The sequence below is a fragment of the Phaethon lepturus genome, unplaced genomic scaffold, assembly GCF_000687285.1.
Source record: "Phaethon lepturus isolate BGI_N335 unplaced genomic scaffold, ASM68728v1 scaffold1944, whole genome shotgun sequence".
NCBI lineage: Eukaryota > Metazoa > Chordata > Aves > Phaethontiformes > Phaethontidae > Phaethon > Phaethon lepturus.
This window is the reverse complement of record NW_010532457.1, coordinates 82,192-103,932: the sequence shown is the minus strand read 5'-3', so window position 1 is coordinate 103,932 and position 21,741 is coordinate 82,192. Positions and strand designations below refer to the sequence as shown.

Sequence of the window (21,741 nt, the reverse complement as noted above, 5' to 3'; positions counted from 1 at the left end):
CGGACGCCTCCGCGGCCACGCGGAAGGTGACCGGTGACAAGACTGGAGGTCTGAACTCTTCTCGTTTTACTGCATGAAACTGTTCTGGGAGCTCTGCCCTGCTGGAAAGCCCGAGAGGGTGAATGGAACAGAGTGTAGTGGGTGTAACTGTTCAAAGGGTGGGAGACACACCACCCTCAAGTTTATTGCAAACTTCTTCCCCCCCCGCCATGCCTTGCTTAGCTAACCCGTCTCTTCACTTAAGGATAGTTGCTGTCATTCCCAGAACAAGATGGCACTGGGAACGTAAGGATGCTGCGAGACTAGAGAAGGCAGATAACCAGCATGAAAAAGGGAGCACGAGAGAGAAGCCCCCTTACAAAAAATCATCTCTGAAGCGTTTGAAGATGGGCCTGAACTGTCTTAACCAAAGCACTAATGAACAATGAACACTTGTAAGTCCTGGGGAGCACTTTCCATCTAAATGCAAAGGACTCTGGCCATAAGAAAAGGCTTGATGCATATAAAATTAGCGTTCAGGTCCTATGAGACCGCTAGCTCTAGCGATGCAGCTGTACTGCCACGTTACAGTAGCTGTTTCATTCCAGTAGACCTTAGACAAATTTCTAGCTGGATCAGTTTGGTTTCTACTTGACTGTAATCAGCTTTGGAGTGAAATGCAGAAGCAATGCTTCACAGAAAGCTTATGACAAAATAAAGGAATACTTTTAGCCCTTCCTGAATGTTAGGGATAATTTAGATGAATATACCAACACCGTTATCTGTTCTGAGATGTTGCAGTTTAAGTATCGCTCACCCTAGGAAGGCTCAGCAGATAATTTTACTCTTTTTCTGAGCCAGAACTGTGCTGTTGAATATTATTGCAAAGCTGGGCTTGGTGGTAGCATTGTGCTGGGTTTCAGCTTGGCGAATAATATACACCTAGAAATAAATGTAGGAGCATTTGACTTGCCAGAATAAACCTCCCAATGATCTGCTCTAGTCTGTTAACTCCAGGAAAGCCTGGCTCTGCATGTGGCCTGGGCTGAGTCCTGCTGCTATGGGCTAACAACATGCAGAGCAGCTGTAGCTGAAAGGCACCCTTCAGCTCAAGACTAACACTGAGTGGCAGCCACTGTGCGTGTGAGGCTCTGAAAGAGACATTTTCAGGCATTAAGGGATGTGTGCGGGGAGGTAAGATTATACAATCTGTTAAACCAGGAAAGACCCTTGGGTGTCTTTAGTTTCTCAAAATGGAATTACAACTTCTGAGCAAAAGCATTTTTCACAGCCTCCAAGGTATTGTTGTACCCTAGCATCAGCTCTAACAGTGCCCCTCTTCCTCATTTCAAACCCCTTGACTCCCTGCTGAGTGTTGGATGGGTTAATCATATTAATTAGCACTGTCACCCATTCATTATTTGCATAGATGTAGCAACAAACTAGTACACTTCTGTGTAGTGTTGATGGTTTGGTTGGGTGGAATGGAGGATTGGCTTCCCCCATACCCCCCACTTCTGTTACTTTAATTTCAGGCTTCTAGGGAAGGCGGCTAATTCAGGACTCTGCTCATACCACTCTCCTCTCCTTCAGTCCCGACTCCGTACTCAGGGCAGCAGTAATACATAGGTGTAAATCCCCAAGCTTGACAGCCTAAAGCTGGTTTGGATTCTAAATCCAGCAAATCAGTTCAGCTGCACCTAAAAATAAGAATTATTAAGCTAATGATTGTGCTCTCTTCAGCACAGGTATTGCGGATTTTCAGGATTGGACACACTGCTTTAAGATGTGAACAAACTGAAAAGTCTAGAAGCTATCCAGTAAAGGAGCGAGACATGACAGTTACCAGCTATTTGGGCATGGGTCTTTCTGTGGTCTGGTAGATTCTGCTTGCTAGAAAAGACAAAAATACTTATTTTTGCAGTTAAGATGCTTTAATTTGATTCGGGGAAACTTCCTCTGCTGTAATTCATGGTAGATGTCACAGTGTAAGTTTTGATGTTGCCATCATTGGCTATTTAAGAACAATGAGAGGGTCCTGAGAACTTCTAATTGTGTTTGTACATAATTTTGCATTTGACATCTCAGGCTGGCACCTTTATTTGGGGGGGGGAGGGGCGGGGATGATAGTTCAGTGTGTAGCATGACTTTGCCTGTTGAGACCAGGGATTAATCACAGACTGTGTAAATTCCAGTCTTAGTGAAGCCCTCTCGGTTCGCATGTGGTAGGCATAGAGGGTAAAGACCTGTGGACCTGCTCAGGAGTACGGTTAAAAGTTGATTGCGGTTGTACCAGACCCTTTTGTGCCAGAATAAGCAATCAGTTCTATACTACCCCTTTCTACTCTGTCAGAGGCTCTTTTTTAGAATATTTAAATAGTTTGTATAGGCAGCTTTCATTTCAGCTGTATGGTTATACAAGAAGGGGCCAGGGAGCACTTTCTCAAGCCTCATGAGGGCTGTAACAGCCACCTGGATTCTGATGGGCAGGACTTTAACATTGATGGTGCTTCGGTTAAGGGAGTGTTTATTCTGACCTCCTTTCAGCGGCACAACCACAGTAGCAAGGATAGTAGTTGAAGGCATGCAGTTCACTGCTTTTAAGTACCTGTCATCCCTGTAATAGTTAACTAAAGGGTCTTTTTACATTTCTATTTGGCAAGCTGAGCTTTCCCTCTCTATATAGTACCACTTAGCTGCCTAACTGGATGTTTACTTTTTTGATTTGAGGGTCAAGATGTTTGTTTTTTTCCCTAAACAATGGATTGTAGGAAGGTCATATCTCCTTTACCGTTATCTCCAGGGCAGGGGAAGGGTGTAGCTATACTGGGCTATTTTCAGCTGATCTTTGGGCACTGCTGTGAAAGATATGGAACTAATAGGAAAGCAAGCATGTATGCCTTATTCTCTTATAAATGTCTACAAATATTTGCTTACTTTTTGAAAGCTGAAAAAAGCATTGGTACCAATTCAAATACCATAGGGAATGTTGGGCATTACTATTCATACCATACTGAAAACAGGTAAGAATCTGTCAAGAAAAAAAAAAGCGCCCTGGTTCTCCAGACCATAACACTGTGAGACTCACTGTGCTTGCCTGGAAATGGAAACTGCTGGAAACCTAGGGCCAAACAAAGGGAGCATTTCTTCCCCTTCAGCTCACAAAGTCTGACTTGTCCTTATGTCTAAATCTAGGTGGTGCACACAAGAATGCAGCAAGAAACAGTCATACTAACAGGGTAGGTATCAACTTACTGGGAGACCAGAAGAGGAGTGAAAAATGCACTGTCTGCTCATGTGGCTTTTCAGTCCTTTTAGTAGTAGGGGAAAGAAAACCAAGTGAGTTTTCCTTTCTGAATGTTAGTGTCTTCGTATTTGTCTCTACGTAAACACCCAATGATAGAGAATACAGTGATACAAACTCAGCATCTGATGTTTTCAGTAAAGCCCACCATTTCAGAGCTTTAAATAGTTACAGGTCGCAAGTTCAGGCTTAAAGCTCAAGGTAACCTAACCTGGTGTACAAAATGAGGGGTGTTAAGACACCAATACTAAACTTCCAGGTTGGCAAGCCCGGTTTATCATCTACATTCACCTAACAACACAGAAGCTACCCAGAAGGGCAGATCCTGAAAATTGAAGGGGCAGGTGGGAAATAAAGCTTTCACAGACAGCACTTCTACCACCAACATTTATTTCTGTTAAAGCAGATTATAAATCATCAGTACAAATATATATAACTTACATTTGCTTGTAAGGCCAAAGTTTAAAAGTAAAGTTAAAATGAGATGGTTTTCACGAGTCACCAGAGGCAGAACCTGGACCAGCTGCAGCCTTAACCACAAGGTTTCACAAATCAGTGGAAAAAAAATAAAACCAAAGTTAAAAACCTCTAAGATCTATTGACAGACAAACATAAAATGGTTTCCCAGGTAGTCCCAGGACGTAGATATGATTACAGTAAGTTGTCACAGTAGTGTTAGAACCAATAGATTAAGACAAAGAAACTGCAGCAATACATGAAAGGAAAAAACTCATACTATATATAATATGTAGCTTGATTCCGATAAAAACCAGTAAATTTTCCCCATGGTTTTCAAACCATGACAATACTGTTCTTTAATTTTCTTTATTTAAAACTACGATATAGTGACTTATTGGTTGTGATTGTTGTTGCAATATGTTACTTACAATGAACAGATACAAGAACAAGCTAGAGCCCCTTCTTCCACCCCACCCCCCAATATTACTTACAATAAGAATCAGAGATAAATCAATCTTATGTACAATTTCTTACATCCAACCCCCCCCTTTTTTTAACCTTTGGCAAGATTACTTACAACTCATACAGCTTTTAATATCCAACTATTTAAAATATTCTAAATGCATAAAAATAAAGATTTTGGCTTTACTTTATTCTTTACATATAATATTCACTGTGTTACTCAAAATGGAAGCTCAACTTTTCCCACAAACCTAGCTTTTTGCTAAGCAGGTGACAGTCTCCCACCCATATCCACCCCCCACTCCAGGACTCACAGGGCATCAGAAGGACACAAGTACAAAATCTGCCTCCCTTTCTGTGAGATCATTGATGTTGCTGCGGAACAGGCTTCGGGGCTGGGTGCCTGCCTCTGCTCTGTTTGACTTCCAGCTTTCCAAGTGAGGAGGGAATGCAGACTGGGGTGGCTCCAGGATTCCTTTTAAGAACTGCACATTAATTTCTCTGTGTGTTTATAGCCTCCCCATAATTGCTTCCTCTTTCTAACTCATTTTTGTTTTGAAGGGACCTTTGGGATTATCAAAGCAAACTGATCAGAAGCAGTCCCCTCTTCTCCCTTTATCCCTCTATTCTAATGTACAATTTATCCACCCCCCATAGGACTGCTTAAAGTTCAATCTCAAATGTCTTCTGTAAATCACTTGAGAAGGGGTTAGTTGGAGAGGGATTAGTGCGCTGCTTTGCCTTGCTCTCTAGTGCTGCCCACTGTGCTTCAAATGGGTCTACCTGCGGAGCAGCTGCAGGAGGCTGCGAATGCTTGTCCTCTGCAGCCCATTTGCCACTGTCGACTCCGTTGAAAGCTGCAGAGCCGTTGTGCTGCGCAGGTGGAGTGAAGAAAGGGCTGGTCGTAGCACTGTTGCTTTCATACTGAGGGAATGTCTGCTGTTTGACGAGACTGGGTGACTGATGCGGATGGGCTGCTGGAGTGTGGCTTGCGGTGCCAAAGACGTTGGCTACCATCTGGGAAGGTGTGATTCCAACCACAGGTACGCTTGGGGCTGCATAGGTCATCCCGTTTGCTACAGCATAGGGCTGAGCTGGAATAAATGCTGGCTGCATGGGTGGTACCACACCCACCGGCACAGGCTGAGGCGCAATGAAGGTGCTGACTGGGAAGGCTGGTGCTGACTGGGAAGCTGCTGGAGGAGGCTGTAATAGTGGCTGTGGGGCTGGGGCTGGGGTTGGGGTTGGCTGCTGTTGGGCTCTTACAGTCTTTGAGACCTCTTCCAACCAGCGGTCTGCCTCTGAGGGAGTACGTCTGTGATTTCCCTGGAACAGACTTGGTGAGGCTGCACCTGAGGAGGTGCTGCTCCATTCGGTGCCTGGGAAGGAAAGCATGGGGAAGCCATTAATATTTCCACTCATCACCCTTTTGTCGGTTAGGAAGGCTGGAGGATATACGCAAGAACAGACAGGCCTGCTCCCTCCACCGTTGAAAGACTGCTACCAGCACTAGAAGCATCTTTATGCATCCACTATACTTCTGTTATAGGAAGACATTGGTCAAGAAGGGGTAGAGAAGAGTTTCTTCACTAAAATGTTTTCTTTTCATTCATAGCAGATCTCTGAGACTTTAGGGCATTCTGGAGAGCTGCTGCCTGCACTTATAACTTAGTGGCAATGATCTCGTCTATAACCACTAATTCCTCTAACTGGGGAGTAGCAGTTTCTGAATGTGCAACTCAGGACTGGTGGAATGTTAGAAGACAAAGCTATAAAAAGCTGTTTTTAAGACTCATTTGCTCTGTTTCCTAAATTAAGGCTTTACCCTCTAAAGGACAGTAACGTAATGGTACTGGGAGTTCAAGACAACATTCATTTTTCTGTCCCATAAACACTTAAGTGAAGTGTGAATATTCACTATGATACACAGGAACATTTAAGGCAATACATCTAATCAAATTACTATATGATATGTAAACTGGACTTACTATTGAATCCTTTACATTCTTCCATCTCCACTCAGTCTTCCCTTACTCTTTTCATATATAACTCAGGCTGTTAACCTCTCAAACTCTTTTGCAATGTTCAACACTTAGCGTTTTAGACTTTTATTCTATAAAACCAGCTCTGATTTTAACACATTTATCTTATCTTCAATGATTTAAAAAAAAAAAAAAAAATCCAAAACCACCATCATTTCCATTCCTCCCCTAGTTTCAAAACTGTCTCCTGACAGCTGAATTCTTGTTTTCCTTCTCCCTACATTTTCAAATTCTCTTTGCCTCCCATAGGGCCTTGCCAGGTTTCCAACGTGATGAGCAAAGCAACCAGGAATGCTAGAGCTGGCTCTGCAGTTCATGTGTTTCATTTGACATTTTGGAGAAGTGGAAAACCGTTACTGCTCAATAGTCTTCATTCAGCCTGATCTAGTTAAACACTAGCTAAAGATCAGTTTACTGTTGTCTTTACAATGGGAACTGTTGGAGGCAGAGCTTAGAGACCCTCTCTTATGGGGGAAGACTTACTGAAAATGGCTGTTACTCTTACAAGGCCAAGCAGAACCTACTATTTCACTAGCAAAGTGAAAATAGTTAGTAAGGAAGTGTAGTAATAGTGTAAGCTCACTCTTTTTGAATTGAGCTTACACCAGGAAATTATGTTAGTTTGATTGTAGCCTTCTAACATACATGTCCACACAAGTGACAGCTATTTAAAGTACCACCTTACCTTATATGTAACTATAGACAAGGACTGGAGGGACAGATTAAACTTACTAAATAGAAGAAATAAACCTCTAAAGCCTTTAAACAACCAACTTAATCTCTCCTTATATACGTTAGTGGAAAAAACACACAAAAAATTATTTTGGGTAGACATACAGGTTCTTTCCCCTTCACCCCCAAACACACAATATTTCATTACTTCCTCTTTAAGCACTGGATTTTCTAAAATGCTGCTAAAAGAAGAATCAGTCCAGCTTATAGACCCAGAACCAGTGAGTTCATCGTTTCCCTCCATCCACTTGTGCAAAAGGCTACTACTTCCGGCTTTTGTTAGCGTTCCTTCCACTTGCCATTAAGTGGCATTGACAATTGTCTCAAGGGCTCAATTATGCTTTTGATCCAAGTTCTCATAGCAACGCACCAGATCTACTTCCAATCTTACCAGCGACCATGGCTGCAGCTCCAGTATTAGCAGCAGGAGCATGAGCCCAAGGATTGGTTTCACGAACTGGCATAGCAGTGGACACTACAGCAGCTTGGGATGGTTTAGCAGCAAGCACACAGAAGGCAGAGGCAGTGCCATTAACTAAAATGGGAGCAGACAACATCAGTGCAATTAATTCATGCAAGGCATGCACGTGACTGGAACGTTAGTGGGCAATGTCATACCTATCAACATACAACAATATTAGACCCTTCCACATGACAGCAGTTTGTGTAAACTAGCCAAATTGGACTGAAGTCAATAAAGCTAGTAAAATCCTTTTCACCAAGCCAACGTTTGTTAACAGAATTGTGGGATGGTGGATTTTACGTACCCGATGAGCTCTTGAGTTCTGATAACCAACGGAAGTTAAACTTGTTGTTTTTGTAAAGAAGAGATATAGCTCACCAGAAGTTACTGTATGATTAATTTAGATTCAAAGAGGAACAGATTTTAGATGCAAACTAACAATAACTACATTTAACAAGGAGAGGTTCTTTTTTCACACAACTTGTATAAAAGCATATCAGTGAAATGAAGATTAGAGGCTGCTATGAGTTCTATAGTTGGCATCTCTCCACAACTTATCTAAGAGTTTGTGTGAAAAACAGTAATCATGTGGTGACACAAAATCTCTTCCCTTGTGGGATTTGGTTCCTGTGACACACAGTCATTAAGGTTTTTGCAGTTCAGGAGGCAGAATGTTAAAACAGCCATTAACTCAAAGCCAGTCCCTTTTACAGGTAACTATCGTGTGGTAGGTGCATGAACTTCTTGTTAAAAACAAACACACAGAAAAACTAAACAGACAAGATAAATAAAGCAGGATGCATTCCCCCAAAATACTGGTAACAGGACTTGCACAAGAAATTAAGACCATGTGTTACTGGAAAGCAACATTATGTGCATTCAAGCCTCATCCAGCATGACCACAGCACGCAAAGAAATCACCAACCTTGAAAGGCAGGAGACTGTGGTGCGACTACTGTCACTGGTTTTGTCATGGGGGCTGAAGAGAAAGGATCTTCTGACGGTGTGCTGAAAGCACTGGTGATCTGCGAGCACAGGGCACTAATGCTGTCCGTTTCCCCTTCTACCTCAGGGACTAAAATGTAAACAAAATGAATTAAACTGGAAGTTTAAAGGATACCAGAAACAGTTTACAAATACTAATGTGAAATGGAAATATAATTAGTTCCCTTACATCCTAGATGTTCCTGCTACTGATCTGCATGACAGCTTTTTTTTTTTTAAATCAGTGTTGAAGTCCTGATCTGAGATAGAATGCCACGTTAGTGTATTTTGTGACTAAGACAAGAGGGTAAGGAGGTGAATGTTCCAGATTTCAAGTCAGTTATTACTGCTGCTCTGTGTTAAGGCAAGAGGATGTCCATTTCAGAAAATAAAAGGGGTTTCTATAGCTTTAGTAGAGATCTAAATCTTTCAATATTAAAGTGCTAAACATCTCAAGGATTTGGCACTAAGATTTATCACTCCGTGAAATTAAAATACTTATGATAGATTTAAGTGTTCCAACAACATACTTCCACAGTAACTGGATGAAGTTTAAATGTGCTGACAGCAATGTGCAGTGGCAAGTTAGGTCTGGAGTTAGAACATTGATTGTTCCAGTTCAGCGGTAGCTGAAATCCCTAGCTTCTGTGGTAGAATTATGAAAAGCAAAAGCTGAATGCTCTAATAAAATGGACACTCAGTTTTAAACCAAGTATCAGCATAATGTGGATAAAGTAACATCTGGAGTAAAACTGTTGACTTACCAGATGTTCTCATTATTACTAATTGCTCTGCTTTTCGAAAGTACTGATCATCAGTCCTTCGTTGCACAGAACTGACATAAGCAGGCATAATTAAGCACAAATAAATAATATTGGAAAAAAATAAGATGTCTGGACACAACATGCACCATATTTAAAATTCAGGGGGAGGCATGCCCAAAAACTGAGTCTTTGAGGGATATTCCAATACAGCACGTGTGGTGTGACAGTAAGCAGCACTGGCAGCAGCATACATGGGAACATGCGTCAGAAATGTTATGAATCATTAAAAACTCAGATTATAGTGTGCTCAGTGAGCATCACCAGTAAGCAGTGCACTATTACTGTAAACGTGATAAACTCAGTACCGGTCTTAAAGCACAAGTCACCAAATAAGGATTAGAAGAGAAGTCAGGCTAAGTATTTTTGTTGGTTTTGCCTTTGCCACAGTAATTTTTACTTTAAAGCTTAGAACTTTAAAACTAGTTCTGTTGCCAAGTGAGAGTACAGCTGGCCTGCAAGAGAGCCTAGCTAAGGGGTTTCTAGGACATTAGGTACAGAGCACTCCAGGTGTTTATGTTGGGGTGACTCTAGAAAACCCCACTACCAGAAAGTAGATACAAGAAAACTGTATCACCCATTACTGATACAGCCAGCTGAGCCACCTAAACAGTAAAGTTTCTTTTAATGCAAGGTGAAAATCCATTTCATTGCTCTTAAAAAGAATAATTCTGACAGGCAGAAGGACAGACTGCAGAAAAGCATCACATGATCCCATGACAAGTGGTTAAGGCCTTAAAGGGATTTGTCTCTCAAGATGCCTTGGCATTAAGCAGAGGAACTGGTTCAGTGACTCAGAGGGAAGAGCCAGCACCTACTGATTCACCAACACCCATTCCTGGAGCACTTCAAGCTGTGCTCCAATATTTCAGGTAGCAATTAGAACCGTTTGCCTTCTGTGTGTGAATACCACATTTGAAATTCCTGCCTATTCCCAAAGGAGAAGTTTTCTGACATGGTGATGTTTATTCATGAGAAATGATACACATGAGGCAGGAAGAAGAATTTGCTAGAAAGCAAAGAGTTATTTGAAGTCATAGAGAAGGAAAGGAGGAAGAGACAATTTAAGCTAATGTTTCACCGGAACTATATTGGTTTTACCTGAGTTTTTCATGGGGAAATCGGTCTTCCTTTGCACTGTTGAAGGCAGCTCATTTATTCGCAAAGACAACTGGCGTTTAAAAGGAGACATCTTTTGGCTAAGGGCAGGGAAGCCCCTGAAAGACCCTTGCCTGGCAAGCTGTTCTATAGGGGCATGCCTCCGTGGAATAGCGTGGGGATTGCTCATTTCTTTATCCAGAGAGGCAGCAGCTTCAGCAGTAGGAGAGGTTGGTGAGCCAGAAGAGGGGGCAGTATTGTTTGGTGCAGCACCTGCTGCTACTGTTTTCACTTCTGTTTCAACTGCTGGAGGAAACAGGGTGAGGTTAGAAGAGTAACGCAAAGTAGTGTTCAACTGCCTGCCCCTACTCCCATTTGTTTTCAAAATGCAAATTCCTGCAATTTCTCTAACTAGTACTCTTCCAACATGTTACTAACATCATAGCAGAAAAATAATTTCTGTGTACCTTCACTGTCTTCACCATGTCACATTACATCCAAGTCTCCAAAGCAAAGCTTACTAAGGCTAGCCACTTCATGGAAATGATGGCCTTATGTATCCATTCTCTCTAGCTATTCCTGAGACTGCAGCTCTAGAAATACCTGCAATTCCTTTATGATTAAGACTGAAAAGTATACTGTGTGTTTGAGACCTTTACTTTGCCTCACAGAGAACTATGGCCAAAATATTACTACAAACTATGTTAAGTTACTTAGGATGGCTTAGCTCAGCAGCAGCAGGGAACAGAACTAGGACCTTCTTTTAAAGGCCACCCTCCTACCCCTGCAGAATCAGCAGCAGCAGCCAAACACCCTGCACAAGCTTCAGCCAGCCAAAGGCAGCAGCAGCACTTAACAGGGTGGGCTGCATTCAGCGCTCAGGCTGCAGCTCCCCAGCTCCTCCAGGAAATACATTACAGATAGATGGAAGCGTGCTGCAAAGCAGATCCAGCCTCTGAGCTGACAGGCCTTGCTAACACCAGCCGCATTTACAGGGAGTTCCCGTGTCACTTTCCCTGAATTTATCTGTATGTTACCACCCGGTCACTAGTTAGTGGCTCTGGAAGCTCCTCCAACTTAAAGTCAGCTGCTTCATTTTGCAGGGTTCTGCAGAGCACCACAGTGCTTCTGTGAACCAGGCCTAATGGCAGAAATGTAGGATTAAGCTTAGTGTAAATCGTGACACCTGTGATTAGAACAGCAATGGGGATTTTTCCATCTCTAGGAAAACTCAGGGAATTGGCTTTGGGGGTAATAAACACAGCTCATCAACACAGCAGGAAAAGGGATTTCAAATCTCACTGTCCTGGTGTGAACTCTTATTTTACCTATATTGCTTTCCAAGTGTTTTAGGAAAAACAATGACTTTTTTTGCTGACACATCAACAGAATAACTAGAAGTCTGGTAAAAAGGAGTCACACTAGAGATTTCTGAGGAGCTGGAATGGTAGGAGGAACTAATTATGTTGTCTTGCAAGCTTCAGTACCCATGAGTTGCAGCTGCTCATTCAAGTGAAACTTTTCTAATCAGTCTTTCTTGGAAAGGATTTCACACACCTTCATTGAGTCAAGAGTTTGACTCATGCTCTCAAGTAACAAAGGCCTTGTGTTTAAGCTTCATTTAGCACATTCTAAAACTAACACATGGGAACAAGCAGATGGACGATGAAAATGAAGATTAAAAGTTTTGCAATTGAGTGGCAGCATAAAACTTGCTGTGAAACCCTCAAACAAAAGTTTAACTCCACTGTAAAGAGGGCTACAGGCAATATTTATAATAATTTTTTGTTAGCTGTAGAACTCCACCACCTGTGGTAGAACTTGGGTAAGAAGTTCTACTTTCACTTGAATTTGAGAACACTTTAAATGACATTTTAAGTGGCTAAAATAAAAACTAACTCCTCTCAAATCAGTTAGTTACTAGTTTTGAATGTAATTAACAGTGCAAAAGTTACGTGTTTTATGGGGAGGGGGTTGTTTTGGTTTAGTTGTTTTAGAAAGCACACTGTGATTGACCTGTTCTTCCCTCATGCAACAGAACTCTGTACATACACTTTGTAACCTGCCTTAAAAATAAAGCCACATTATTTTCTAAGAAAAATGTGTATAATTTTCTGTTCGTTTACCATAAGCTTTAGGCTACAAAAAGGATTACTTCATGTCTGGCAAACCTGTTATATTTTTATAACATTTTTCTAATAAGTATATTAGAAATTTAGTAAGGTACCTATGGTGTTCTCTGCCATAAAGCAGGCTGACAACACAAAGCAGAAGCAGCTTTTGCAAATGAAGCCACTTGTACTTTTTCTAGAGGAGATGTGGGAAAATGCACCATGAGTGAATCTGGGAGCATTTTTCACCTTGTGAAGTGACAAACGTCTGGGAATATGATTTGTACAGAAGAGAGGGAATGTTGCAAGGATGTTAAGGCTCAATCCTTGCACAGGCTCCAATTCACCTCAGTGCTGATTTTGCTCGCTACGGATGATTGTGCAAGTTGCACCCCATACCTTTAGCATCCGGCATCTGTCTCATAATTTCCTCTCTCTCTGCTTGTTCAGTAGCTGTAGTGACCCTGAATGACCCCTCTCTAGTGAATGTGGTTCTGCTGGCATCAAAGGTGGCAGTCACTCCGCACTCCTTCTCTCGCTTCTGCTTTCGCTCCAGGCATGCTGCAAATGCACAGCCCACGGCATGACTCAACCTTTCCCCCTGTATAAGACAACATTGCGTCATACAGTAACTGGAACAGAAACATACGTGTGCTTCAAGCATTGCAAAGTGATAACCTGCCTTTACAAAAGGAATCTAATTAAGGCATTAAAAAGAACTGCTGTAATTGGCCACCTTTTGTATGGCTCTAAAATTAAACCTGATATATAAAGACTCCCACCTACTAATGCACAGGCAGTGTTCAAGAAGGCCACCCAGAAATGAAAGAGATTGTTGGATGATCTATTTAGTTCAACTGCTACTAAGATGCTAGTGCGATAACGTGCCTGCACGGATCCCTTGCCTCTGGGTACATTTGTGCACAAAGAAACTCTTGTGAAGCCATCTTAAGCAGGTGTAAGTTCTGAAGGACAGGTAAGTGCTATTCTCAGATGGAGAAAGTTTAGAGGGGGCTCAGGGAGACACTACTGTTGTGTGCAAGCATGAAAATTAAAAGTACAATGGTGACTACTTACACCTCTTAATGGCCCTGACCAAATGCACAAGTTAGTATTAAGAGTGCCTTCTGAAAAGCACTTCCATTATCAACCAGTGAGGTCAAAAGGATCCACTGTCCAATAACTGCAATAAGGAAAGGAAATTCAAGTTGGAGGAAGTCCAGCAATCCAGCTCATACAGTGGCTACAGTTGAGTCAGAGGCACTATTACCACCAGTAGCTCAACTCATCTGTTATCACCAGTAAGTGAATTCACCTGTTATTCACAGGTGAAAATAGAAATGCTCCAGCTCTAACATAAGTTTAACTGGGGAATTTTTAACTTCACTGTTTCTCTTTAGAGAAAAAAGATAAATTGTCAAGTACAATTGCTCTGAACATGCAGCTATGTGGAGTTCACGCAATGAATTTGCAGGAGGTTTCAAGCACTTTGTACAATATAGGCAGGATTCAACAAAAAGCAGAAAGAGGAAAAGGCCAGATCAGGGAGTTAAATAAATAACTTAAGTCTACACAGCAAGAGACTGATAGAGGTAACTTACTTTCAAACCTTCTACTGGAAAAAATTCTATCACTTGGAAGCAAACAGGCTGCTAATTTAATTCAGTTTAGCTCCATCCCTTAACATTCAAATGACTTTCCACCATTCAAGATAACATTCGCATACAAGAGGCTGCATTCATAACCAGTCTGTATTTACTCACTATGATTTTATCCTGGAAAAACTGTCATTGCTGTTTCAGTTTTTGGCTGTATACATTTTCAGATGAGAATATCTTCTGTCTATTTTTAGAAGAGTAGTTCCCTTCTGCTAGAGATATCTGAGGCTGACTGCATTCCATTTATACACATGCTGGGCAACGTTTCTCTCCACAAGACGACACCACAGAGAGATGGCAAATAATTCAGATATAAAGAATTAGAACTAAAATAATTTTCAAGGACTAAGTACTATTTTAGCTGAAGTCAAAACATATTGCAGTATTCTAGGTAGTTAATTTTTCCAAGCATAACTTCCAGACAGAAGCTGGAAAAGTTGGACACACACCATATTAAACTTACCGTGTCCTTTACGGCCATAAAGCAGTGGCATATCCAGCGCCTCGTCGTGCCATCTCGACAGATGTATGAGAATGCCCGGTCAAAGTTCCTGTCTGGTGCGCAGAAAGAAACTTTCTCTATTGTCTGATCAACAATAAGATCCTAGAGGGAAAAAAAAAATCCCCCCACACAATAAAAGACGTGAGGAAGTAGGGAGAAACACTTGAACAAGTAATTTTCAGTGTTAAATGCAAGAAGATGAGTTATACTAAAAAGAGGATAACCTGATGTGGCTATAATTATCTGTCAACAAATTCACAACTCAGAATCTATTCCCAGTATGAAACAAAAAGGACAGATGACATTTTTCACCAGCTACTTTTGGTATAATTGTGCCAAGGCACCACTTAAGAATGTAGGGTCCCAAACATTTCCTAAGATCTCTCATCTAGACTATGGAGCTCACTCCCCCGCCCCCCCCAGCAGCCTCAGTAATCTTGCAGTCAAAGAACCTTTACTGTGGTTAAAACACAACTCTGAAACTTATGGGAGAGGTCTGCAAGTGTGAAAACGTCTCACAGCTGCTACACAAAAAGCAAAAGCTGATCTGTCAATTAGCTAAGCACGGATGCAATGGAAAAGCACCAGCACCACTGGTGTTTGATAAACACCCCTGATTTGTTCCCACAGATTGATGGGGAAGTGTTTCTAAAAAGGACATAGCATAGTTCTTAAACTATACTATCTGCATTCAAAATTACGTTTTCAATATTTTTTTCAAAATTGTTTCTTCTGGTTGGTACTTGGCACCTGTGCTCATGTATTCAACCACCAGGAGGCAACAGCATATTCTCTTTTTAAGTCCTATACTTTTAATTTCCTCCAGAGTCTGCACAATGTATTAAAATTCAATTTTAAAAGATTAGCTATATGCAGTAACATTTCTAAAAATAATACATGTATTATTTTTTTTAAATGAAGCAATCAGTAGACTGAATTCACCTACATCAGTATGTTTGTATTAGAAACGAATTCTTAAGAGACAGAAGCTTTAGTACGGATGAACCATACCATAACAGCACCCCTGGAGAAGTCTAGCCACAGGGCAAGTATTTGACAGGCAGTCATACTGCAGAGGCATATGAATTCTCTCTACCTGCTTCTCAATGTTGGCTTGCAGAAATCATCTTTTAGGTTGACAAAGTAAGGGTTAAATGACATGAATATAATACGAATTTATTTCAAACTAATGAGAGTAAAAATTGTTCCAACAGCCATGCCATCTTTTAAAATACTAGTACACTTATAGAGGCAAGCCTAAAGCTCTTATCTCTAATTGCCTACATTTAGGTAGAACCAAGAATTGTTTGCTATTACTTGCACACAGGCGTCTTGGTAGTACATATTGTGCTATTTCAAAATTGTAAAACAATCTAGAAGGATGCCACAAATACATTATTCTTCCACTTTGGACCAACAGCTTAGATATTAGAATTAGAAATTACTGAATTTGATACTCAGTTACTATTTAGCTTGAGTCTGAAAGCACAACCCCCTTATTTCATTTACTCTCTTCATTGCATTTTTAGAAGCTAGCTCTTGTTCATTCATACCCACTGTAGGATTTGGAAGCACTGAAAATTACATTGATTAACATGAGTTCGCTCATGTATTACTATGGCAGCCTTCTGCAGCGGTGCAGAACAAAGTCAAGAGACTCGCCAAGTTCAGTGTCAACAGAATTTAACAGGGGAAAAAAAGGGTAAATACAACAAAAAAAATTCCAAGCTTGTGCTATCTGCCACATTTTATGAAATGTGTCTTGAGAGAAGTGTGGCATTAACTGGGGAAAAAAAAATTAGCAGGCATATATCTATGTAGAAAGCAAGAAATGATTAAACTAATTATACACTTTAGTCTTCCTTTCAAATACCAACACTTGCATTAACATAAAGATTGGTGTCTATTTAAAGTTATAGCACATACATTATTATAGAGAGATTTAAAACTTTTGTCCAGGGAAATCTGACCTTTGTTTTCTCATCTACAACTCTGAGTCCATCCGCCGAAACCCACAGGACTGCTTTAACAGCTTTCTTCCCAGACTTTCAGAAAAAGAAAAAAAAAAAAAAGGGGGGAAAGAAAAAAACCACAGTTTTACGCCAACAGCTTCAGACTGCCACCCGCTTCCCCTTTCCAAGAACCGTAACATTAAGTGCAGGTGAAGTCCACGGTCAGTAGGGTGCCCAAAGCCAGATACTCAATCCAAGTTGCAAAACATTCAGAGAACCAAGCCAAAGCCAGTATTTCAGAAACAGCACATCGTGGGGATGGGGAGAGGGCACAGGACAGGTGGGGGTGAAAATAGGGTGTACGTCCACTGACAGTAGAGAATTCAAGACTGACCAAGTGGGTGAAGAATTCCACTACAGAGTCAGAAAACACTAATTCATAAGGAGTTACACCACAGGTAGCTGCTTTAGCACAAGTTTAAACATAGGAAAATTCTTACCTGATATTTCCACCAGCCCTACCCTCTGCCCCAATAGTCGCATGGCAGAATCATGGCATCACCTTAAACCAGTGTTAAAAGCACCCAAAAAATCATCAGTTACTGTCTTATAAGCTTAATGCTAACATCAATCATCCAAACATGTTTCACTAACTCTTTAAGAGCTAAATGTCACATCTTGGAAGAGAGGTAGAAAAATATGATTTCTTAACCATTTGGTGTGTATCTTGAAAAAGCAATAGTGTGTGGCAGGCTGACGCAGCAGAGGAGTGGTCTGGCTTTTATCCAAAACCTGACTGTGGGAACTTTCAGCTGCCACAGGCTGAGGGTAAGTAAAAGTGGGAAACACAGGAAGGCTTCAGGAGCCATCTAAACTACGGATTCTTTCTGGACTGTTTACTTTTTAAGGGAAAGTTACAGAAAACAGTATAAACACTTGACACAATATTCTTCTGAAACTAATTCACTGAGCAGAAGATAGGTACAAGATGTCAACATAATTTCACTGGTTGTTACACAGAACTACTACTAGAAAAATAATCTTTTTTTTTTTTTTAACGTGTTACTTTAATTCACAAGCCCCATACTTTAAGCCAGATAATAAACTATTCCCTCTATAACTTTTTTTGAAGCACTGGGTTTACATAGTTTGTGGCTGCTAATGACACCCACCACGGAGCACTGCAGGGAGTGAAGACAGCAACAACAACAAAAGATGAGGGGGTATCAGCTAATGGCTTCAGAATTGCAGTTTATTTAATTTTTTTAATAGTTCATTGCAGATGTATATAATTTATATTTATATGGCAAGTAATGGAACAAGGACACATTCTGGCATAAGCTACCACATGTTCAAAGTCTGCAACGCTGATTTTAACACTGTAAGGATGAAATATCTTGAAGTGAAAAGTCTCCTGTTACATCACATCGGTTTCACCCTCAGAGAAAGCAGCAAGTGTGAAGAAAACAGGCCTGGCAGGACTTCTGCTTGTTTCTGGGGAGGAACTATCTGACCCGATTTCAGAAGCGGCAATGACAACCCGAGCATTTTCAAAAAGCTTGGTGAGAACTGGGAATGGCACTGACTTGTATGGAAGAGCGATTAAAAGAGAAGAAGAGAGAAAATAAGCACAGTATGAAAGCAAGCTACAGAGAAGTGCTTGCAGAAGCAACTTTCTAAATGTCCATCTAGCCTGCTGGATACCCCAGAGAAGGTTTAAAGTAAAACTGTCAGATTCTGGAATGCCTAACAGAAAAAATATACTTCACGGAGGAAGTTGTACTTAAATTTACCATCATGTGTGTTAAAAATATTGCAGCATTTAAAAGTCACTTCTAATTTTGGGTCTTAAAAGGCAGTAAATATTGATGCCACAAAATATAGCTTGTATTTTCAATGCTCAGCTAGCTTCCATAGGCTAAAAGTCCTTATTAATCCCCAAAACAAATTGTTTGTAGATGTCTGTCTCCTTGAACTGTTTTAAAAAGGAGTACCAGTTTCTTATAGATTTTAAGACTACGAACAGCTTATATTTCAAGCAAATACAAACAATCAAGAGAAGACAATGCCTGCAAGGTAACTGTGCGGTTTAGATTACCACCATTTGAAACTGAGATACATGTCTTTCCACAGCAAACAATAAAAACCTTGTTTCTGCAGAAATAGTGAACAGTTCCTGAAGTTTGTATTAAACAAATCAAGTTTAACTAAGCTGGGAACTTCATAAAGCAGTACTGATCTTCAGCAGAGCTACTCCTCACCTGCTGTTTTACCAAATGAGGATTTAGAAGTAGCTAAGACATGGAACTTCATGTTTCTCAGCATAAAATGAAAAGGCTAAAGGGCTGTCAAGTCCTCCTCTCCCACTGGAAACATAAGGTTCCTCATGCGAGATAACCAAACATGGGTTTGCGATGCTAAGAGAAAAAGAAAACACACTTTTATCTCCCAATTCCTTCTTCTAGATTTATAGTGGATACAGTGCTTAGAAGGGGTAAGTCCTATAACCCAAACCCACAGCTACTACTGTTGGGCAACATACGATTTTCCCATCTACTGATGGGATCTCAGCTTATCTGTGCCTACAGGTGATGTATAAAGGAACATAATTCTCTCAAAATCAGTTTATATTGGCTATACAAATCAGAGTACGACTCTATTATGGGTGGGATATTGCCAAGTATATCATGATTAGAAAGTAAATATGAGCCTTTGCACTCCTAGCAAACGCTGGACAAAGACCAGACCAGATGCAAGATACTGCATGGGAAGTGAACCCCAATGCAGAATCGCAGCTTGTGTAATAAACACTGAAAGGTATAGGTGACTTCAAACTAATGTATTTAAAGCAAATGGCCAATATCCACTGGAACAGCGTGGTCTTAAATGTTGCTACCAAGGGACTCATCTAGACATCCATATCAGTAGCTTGTCTTCATATTCAAGAGCTTTCAGATGACAGCACTGCTGGAGGAGAGCCACGTGTGGCACCGACTCCCGGGAGCCTGATTTGTCAGTGCTGAGTCAGCCCTGATAGAAACCTTGCGCTCAGCACTTCTGAGGAGGCCAGCAATCTGCTCCGGTACGAGACTCCTTATCTGGACTAATTTCAGCATCCTCAGAGGTCTCCAGGAGGAAGGGCAAGGCATTCGCCCTAAACAGACAACAAGGCCTGAAGACAAAGCAGGACCACCGCAGGCTGGGCACAAGGGAAGCCTCTCCAACAGATATGGGCATGCACTGGTGGGGGGAGAATAAAAGGAAAAGTGGACTAAATCCGAAATGTACATTTCCTAATCGGCAGTATGGGTCACGACAATTTCACTGTGAGAAGTGATAGGAACGTGGAGATAAGCTGCAGCTACAGTTTAAGTTGGAAAATAAAGTTTTAAGGATACCAGAGCAGAATTAAAAGTTGCCCAATAATGCATTTTTTTAATACTTCTAAATTGTTTCTAGTCTTTCTGCCTATTTTATTCTGTTCTGGGACTTACAAACAGATGTAAGATATATCTGGAGCCTGAGGGTAATTGAAATTAATTGAAATGAAAAAGAAAATTTTTCATTTCAGACTCTGTATTGCATGATGAGAAATACACACACTTGGTGGAAGCAAAACATGAGAAAGATCACCCAATCTGTACCACTATTCATTACAACAGAAAAGATTTAGTTTTAAAACATGAAGAGCTGCCAAAAAAGGCAGTTGGTTCGGTTATGTTGGGTTAGCTACGCAAAATAAAACTGCAGAAGCTTAACATGGAGCTATCAGCAGACACTCATTTTTATTTAAAGCTGAAAATAGAGTATTTTCAATACTAAACACTTGAACATTTCTGGACACAAATCCATCAGGTTTACCTTTTAGCAGGGAGAAAATATGGACAGGGAAAGAAGCAAACCTGTCTAGACCAACTTTCTGAAAGCTGGCAGGGCGTTTTAAGCAGCTCTGCAGTTTGGAATATTATATTAATCCCAATGCAAGGCATCTGCGGAGAAATTATAGATGAGACAGCCAAAAGATATTAAAGTTATTAGTATTTCTCAAATATTAATAAGAGAAGAGCTGTCCCTTTTTTTGCAGTTTTTCCTCTAGATTTGGCCTACCCTTGCAGGCCAAAGCTGTAATAAAGGCACTTGCCATACTGACGCTGTGGGGATGTCTAAACACGATGGATTTAAGTGGTTTCAGTCCTAACTAAAGAAACTTCACAGGCTGAAGTAGAAGTGGGTCCCTCTTTGGGAAAATATTATAATAAAAGGCAAAGCAAACCTACAAGGCTGTGGCAAAGTACTGGACTTCATAAAAAAGCTACTAAGATGATAGTACCTTAGTAAGTACTAAGTAGCTACTAAGCTACTAAGGGAAGCTGGCATATTTAATAGGTAATTAAAAAAGTAAAAGACAGATTTAAGTGTTATGCAAAGCTCTGTCCTTTTATATCTTTACTTTCTTATGTATCCTAACATAAGTTAATAACAGCAAGCAGAAAAAAAAATCTAACATCTGATCAGGTTGAGATGGGGATTTTTCTGTTTGTTTTAAACAAATTCTAAGTAGTTGTTAGCATTTTCAACTGTAAAGCAAACAGCATGTTTTCACTCCAATCTGTGTAGATTCCAGCCCTCAAATTTTGTTAGCACATGGGAATGATCTAATTAATCTGACAGAGCTCCCACCTTCGGCATTTTTGGCCCTTCACTATCACTACACTTTAGATGCGTGCTTTGCCAGATCATAGCAAGAAACCTGGATTGGGGAAACAGCTGTCCCTCTGTGACATGTACCACTATCCAAGTGAAAGGTGAAAAAGGAGCAGCTGAAAAAAAAAAAAAAACCCACCACGAAAAAACAAACAAACAACAACAGAAAAAAAAAACCACAAAAAACCAAAACCACTTTATTTACTCTGCAAGCAAAGGCAAAACAAATTTGTGACCAGAGAATAATCTGCTCCAAAAGATTTTTGTATATATGGAAGCTAAAAGCCTGTTAGATAGTAACAGGTGAGCCAAGATTCATTCTGTAACAAGATACTTCAGAAGCCATACCTTAGATTAACTCCACATGAAAACTAAATTAAAATGTTTTACAGGAATTTTAAACGCAGAATTAGGGAAGAGATGAGAGGTAAATGAGAGAGAGGTCTTTCAGAGGTCTACAGGCACTGCCT

At 40.7% G+C, this 21,741-nt stretch overlaps 1 protein-coding gene across 4 annotated transcripts in view; it reads right to left on the bottom strand.

The window, feature by feature from the left end:
• Nucleotides 1-4,529: 4,529 nt before the first annotated feature.
• Nucleotides 4,530-21,741, bottom strand: part of NUMB (numb homolog (Drosophila)) — a 35,930-nt gene continuing 18,718 nt past the window's right edge. For 2 of the 4 annotated variants that reach the window (XM_010284819.1, XM_010284820.1), the window contains 7 exons: nt 16,586-16,660; nt 14,577-14,717; nt 12,855-13,056; nt 10,348-10,650; nt 8,367-8,516; nt 7,370-7,513; nt 4,530-5,583 (listed from right to left, as the gene is read on the bottom strand). In XM_010284819.1, coding sequence (XP_010283121.1) covers nt 4,868-5,583; nt 7,370-7,513; nt 8,367-8,516; nt 10,348-10,650; nt 12,855-13,056; nt 14,577-14,717; nt 16,586-16,660 — 1,731 coding nt within the window. In that variant the 3' untranslated portion in view covers nt 4,530-4,867. The remainder of the gene's footprint in view (nt 5,584-7,369; nt 7,514-8,366; nt 8,517-10,347; nt 10,651-12,854; nt 13,057-14,576; nt 14,718-16,585; nt 16,661-21,741) is intronic. The other 2 variants (XM_010284821.1, XM_010284822.1) reach the window with 1 other exon arrangement.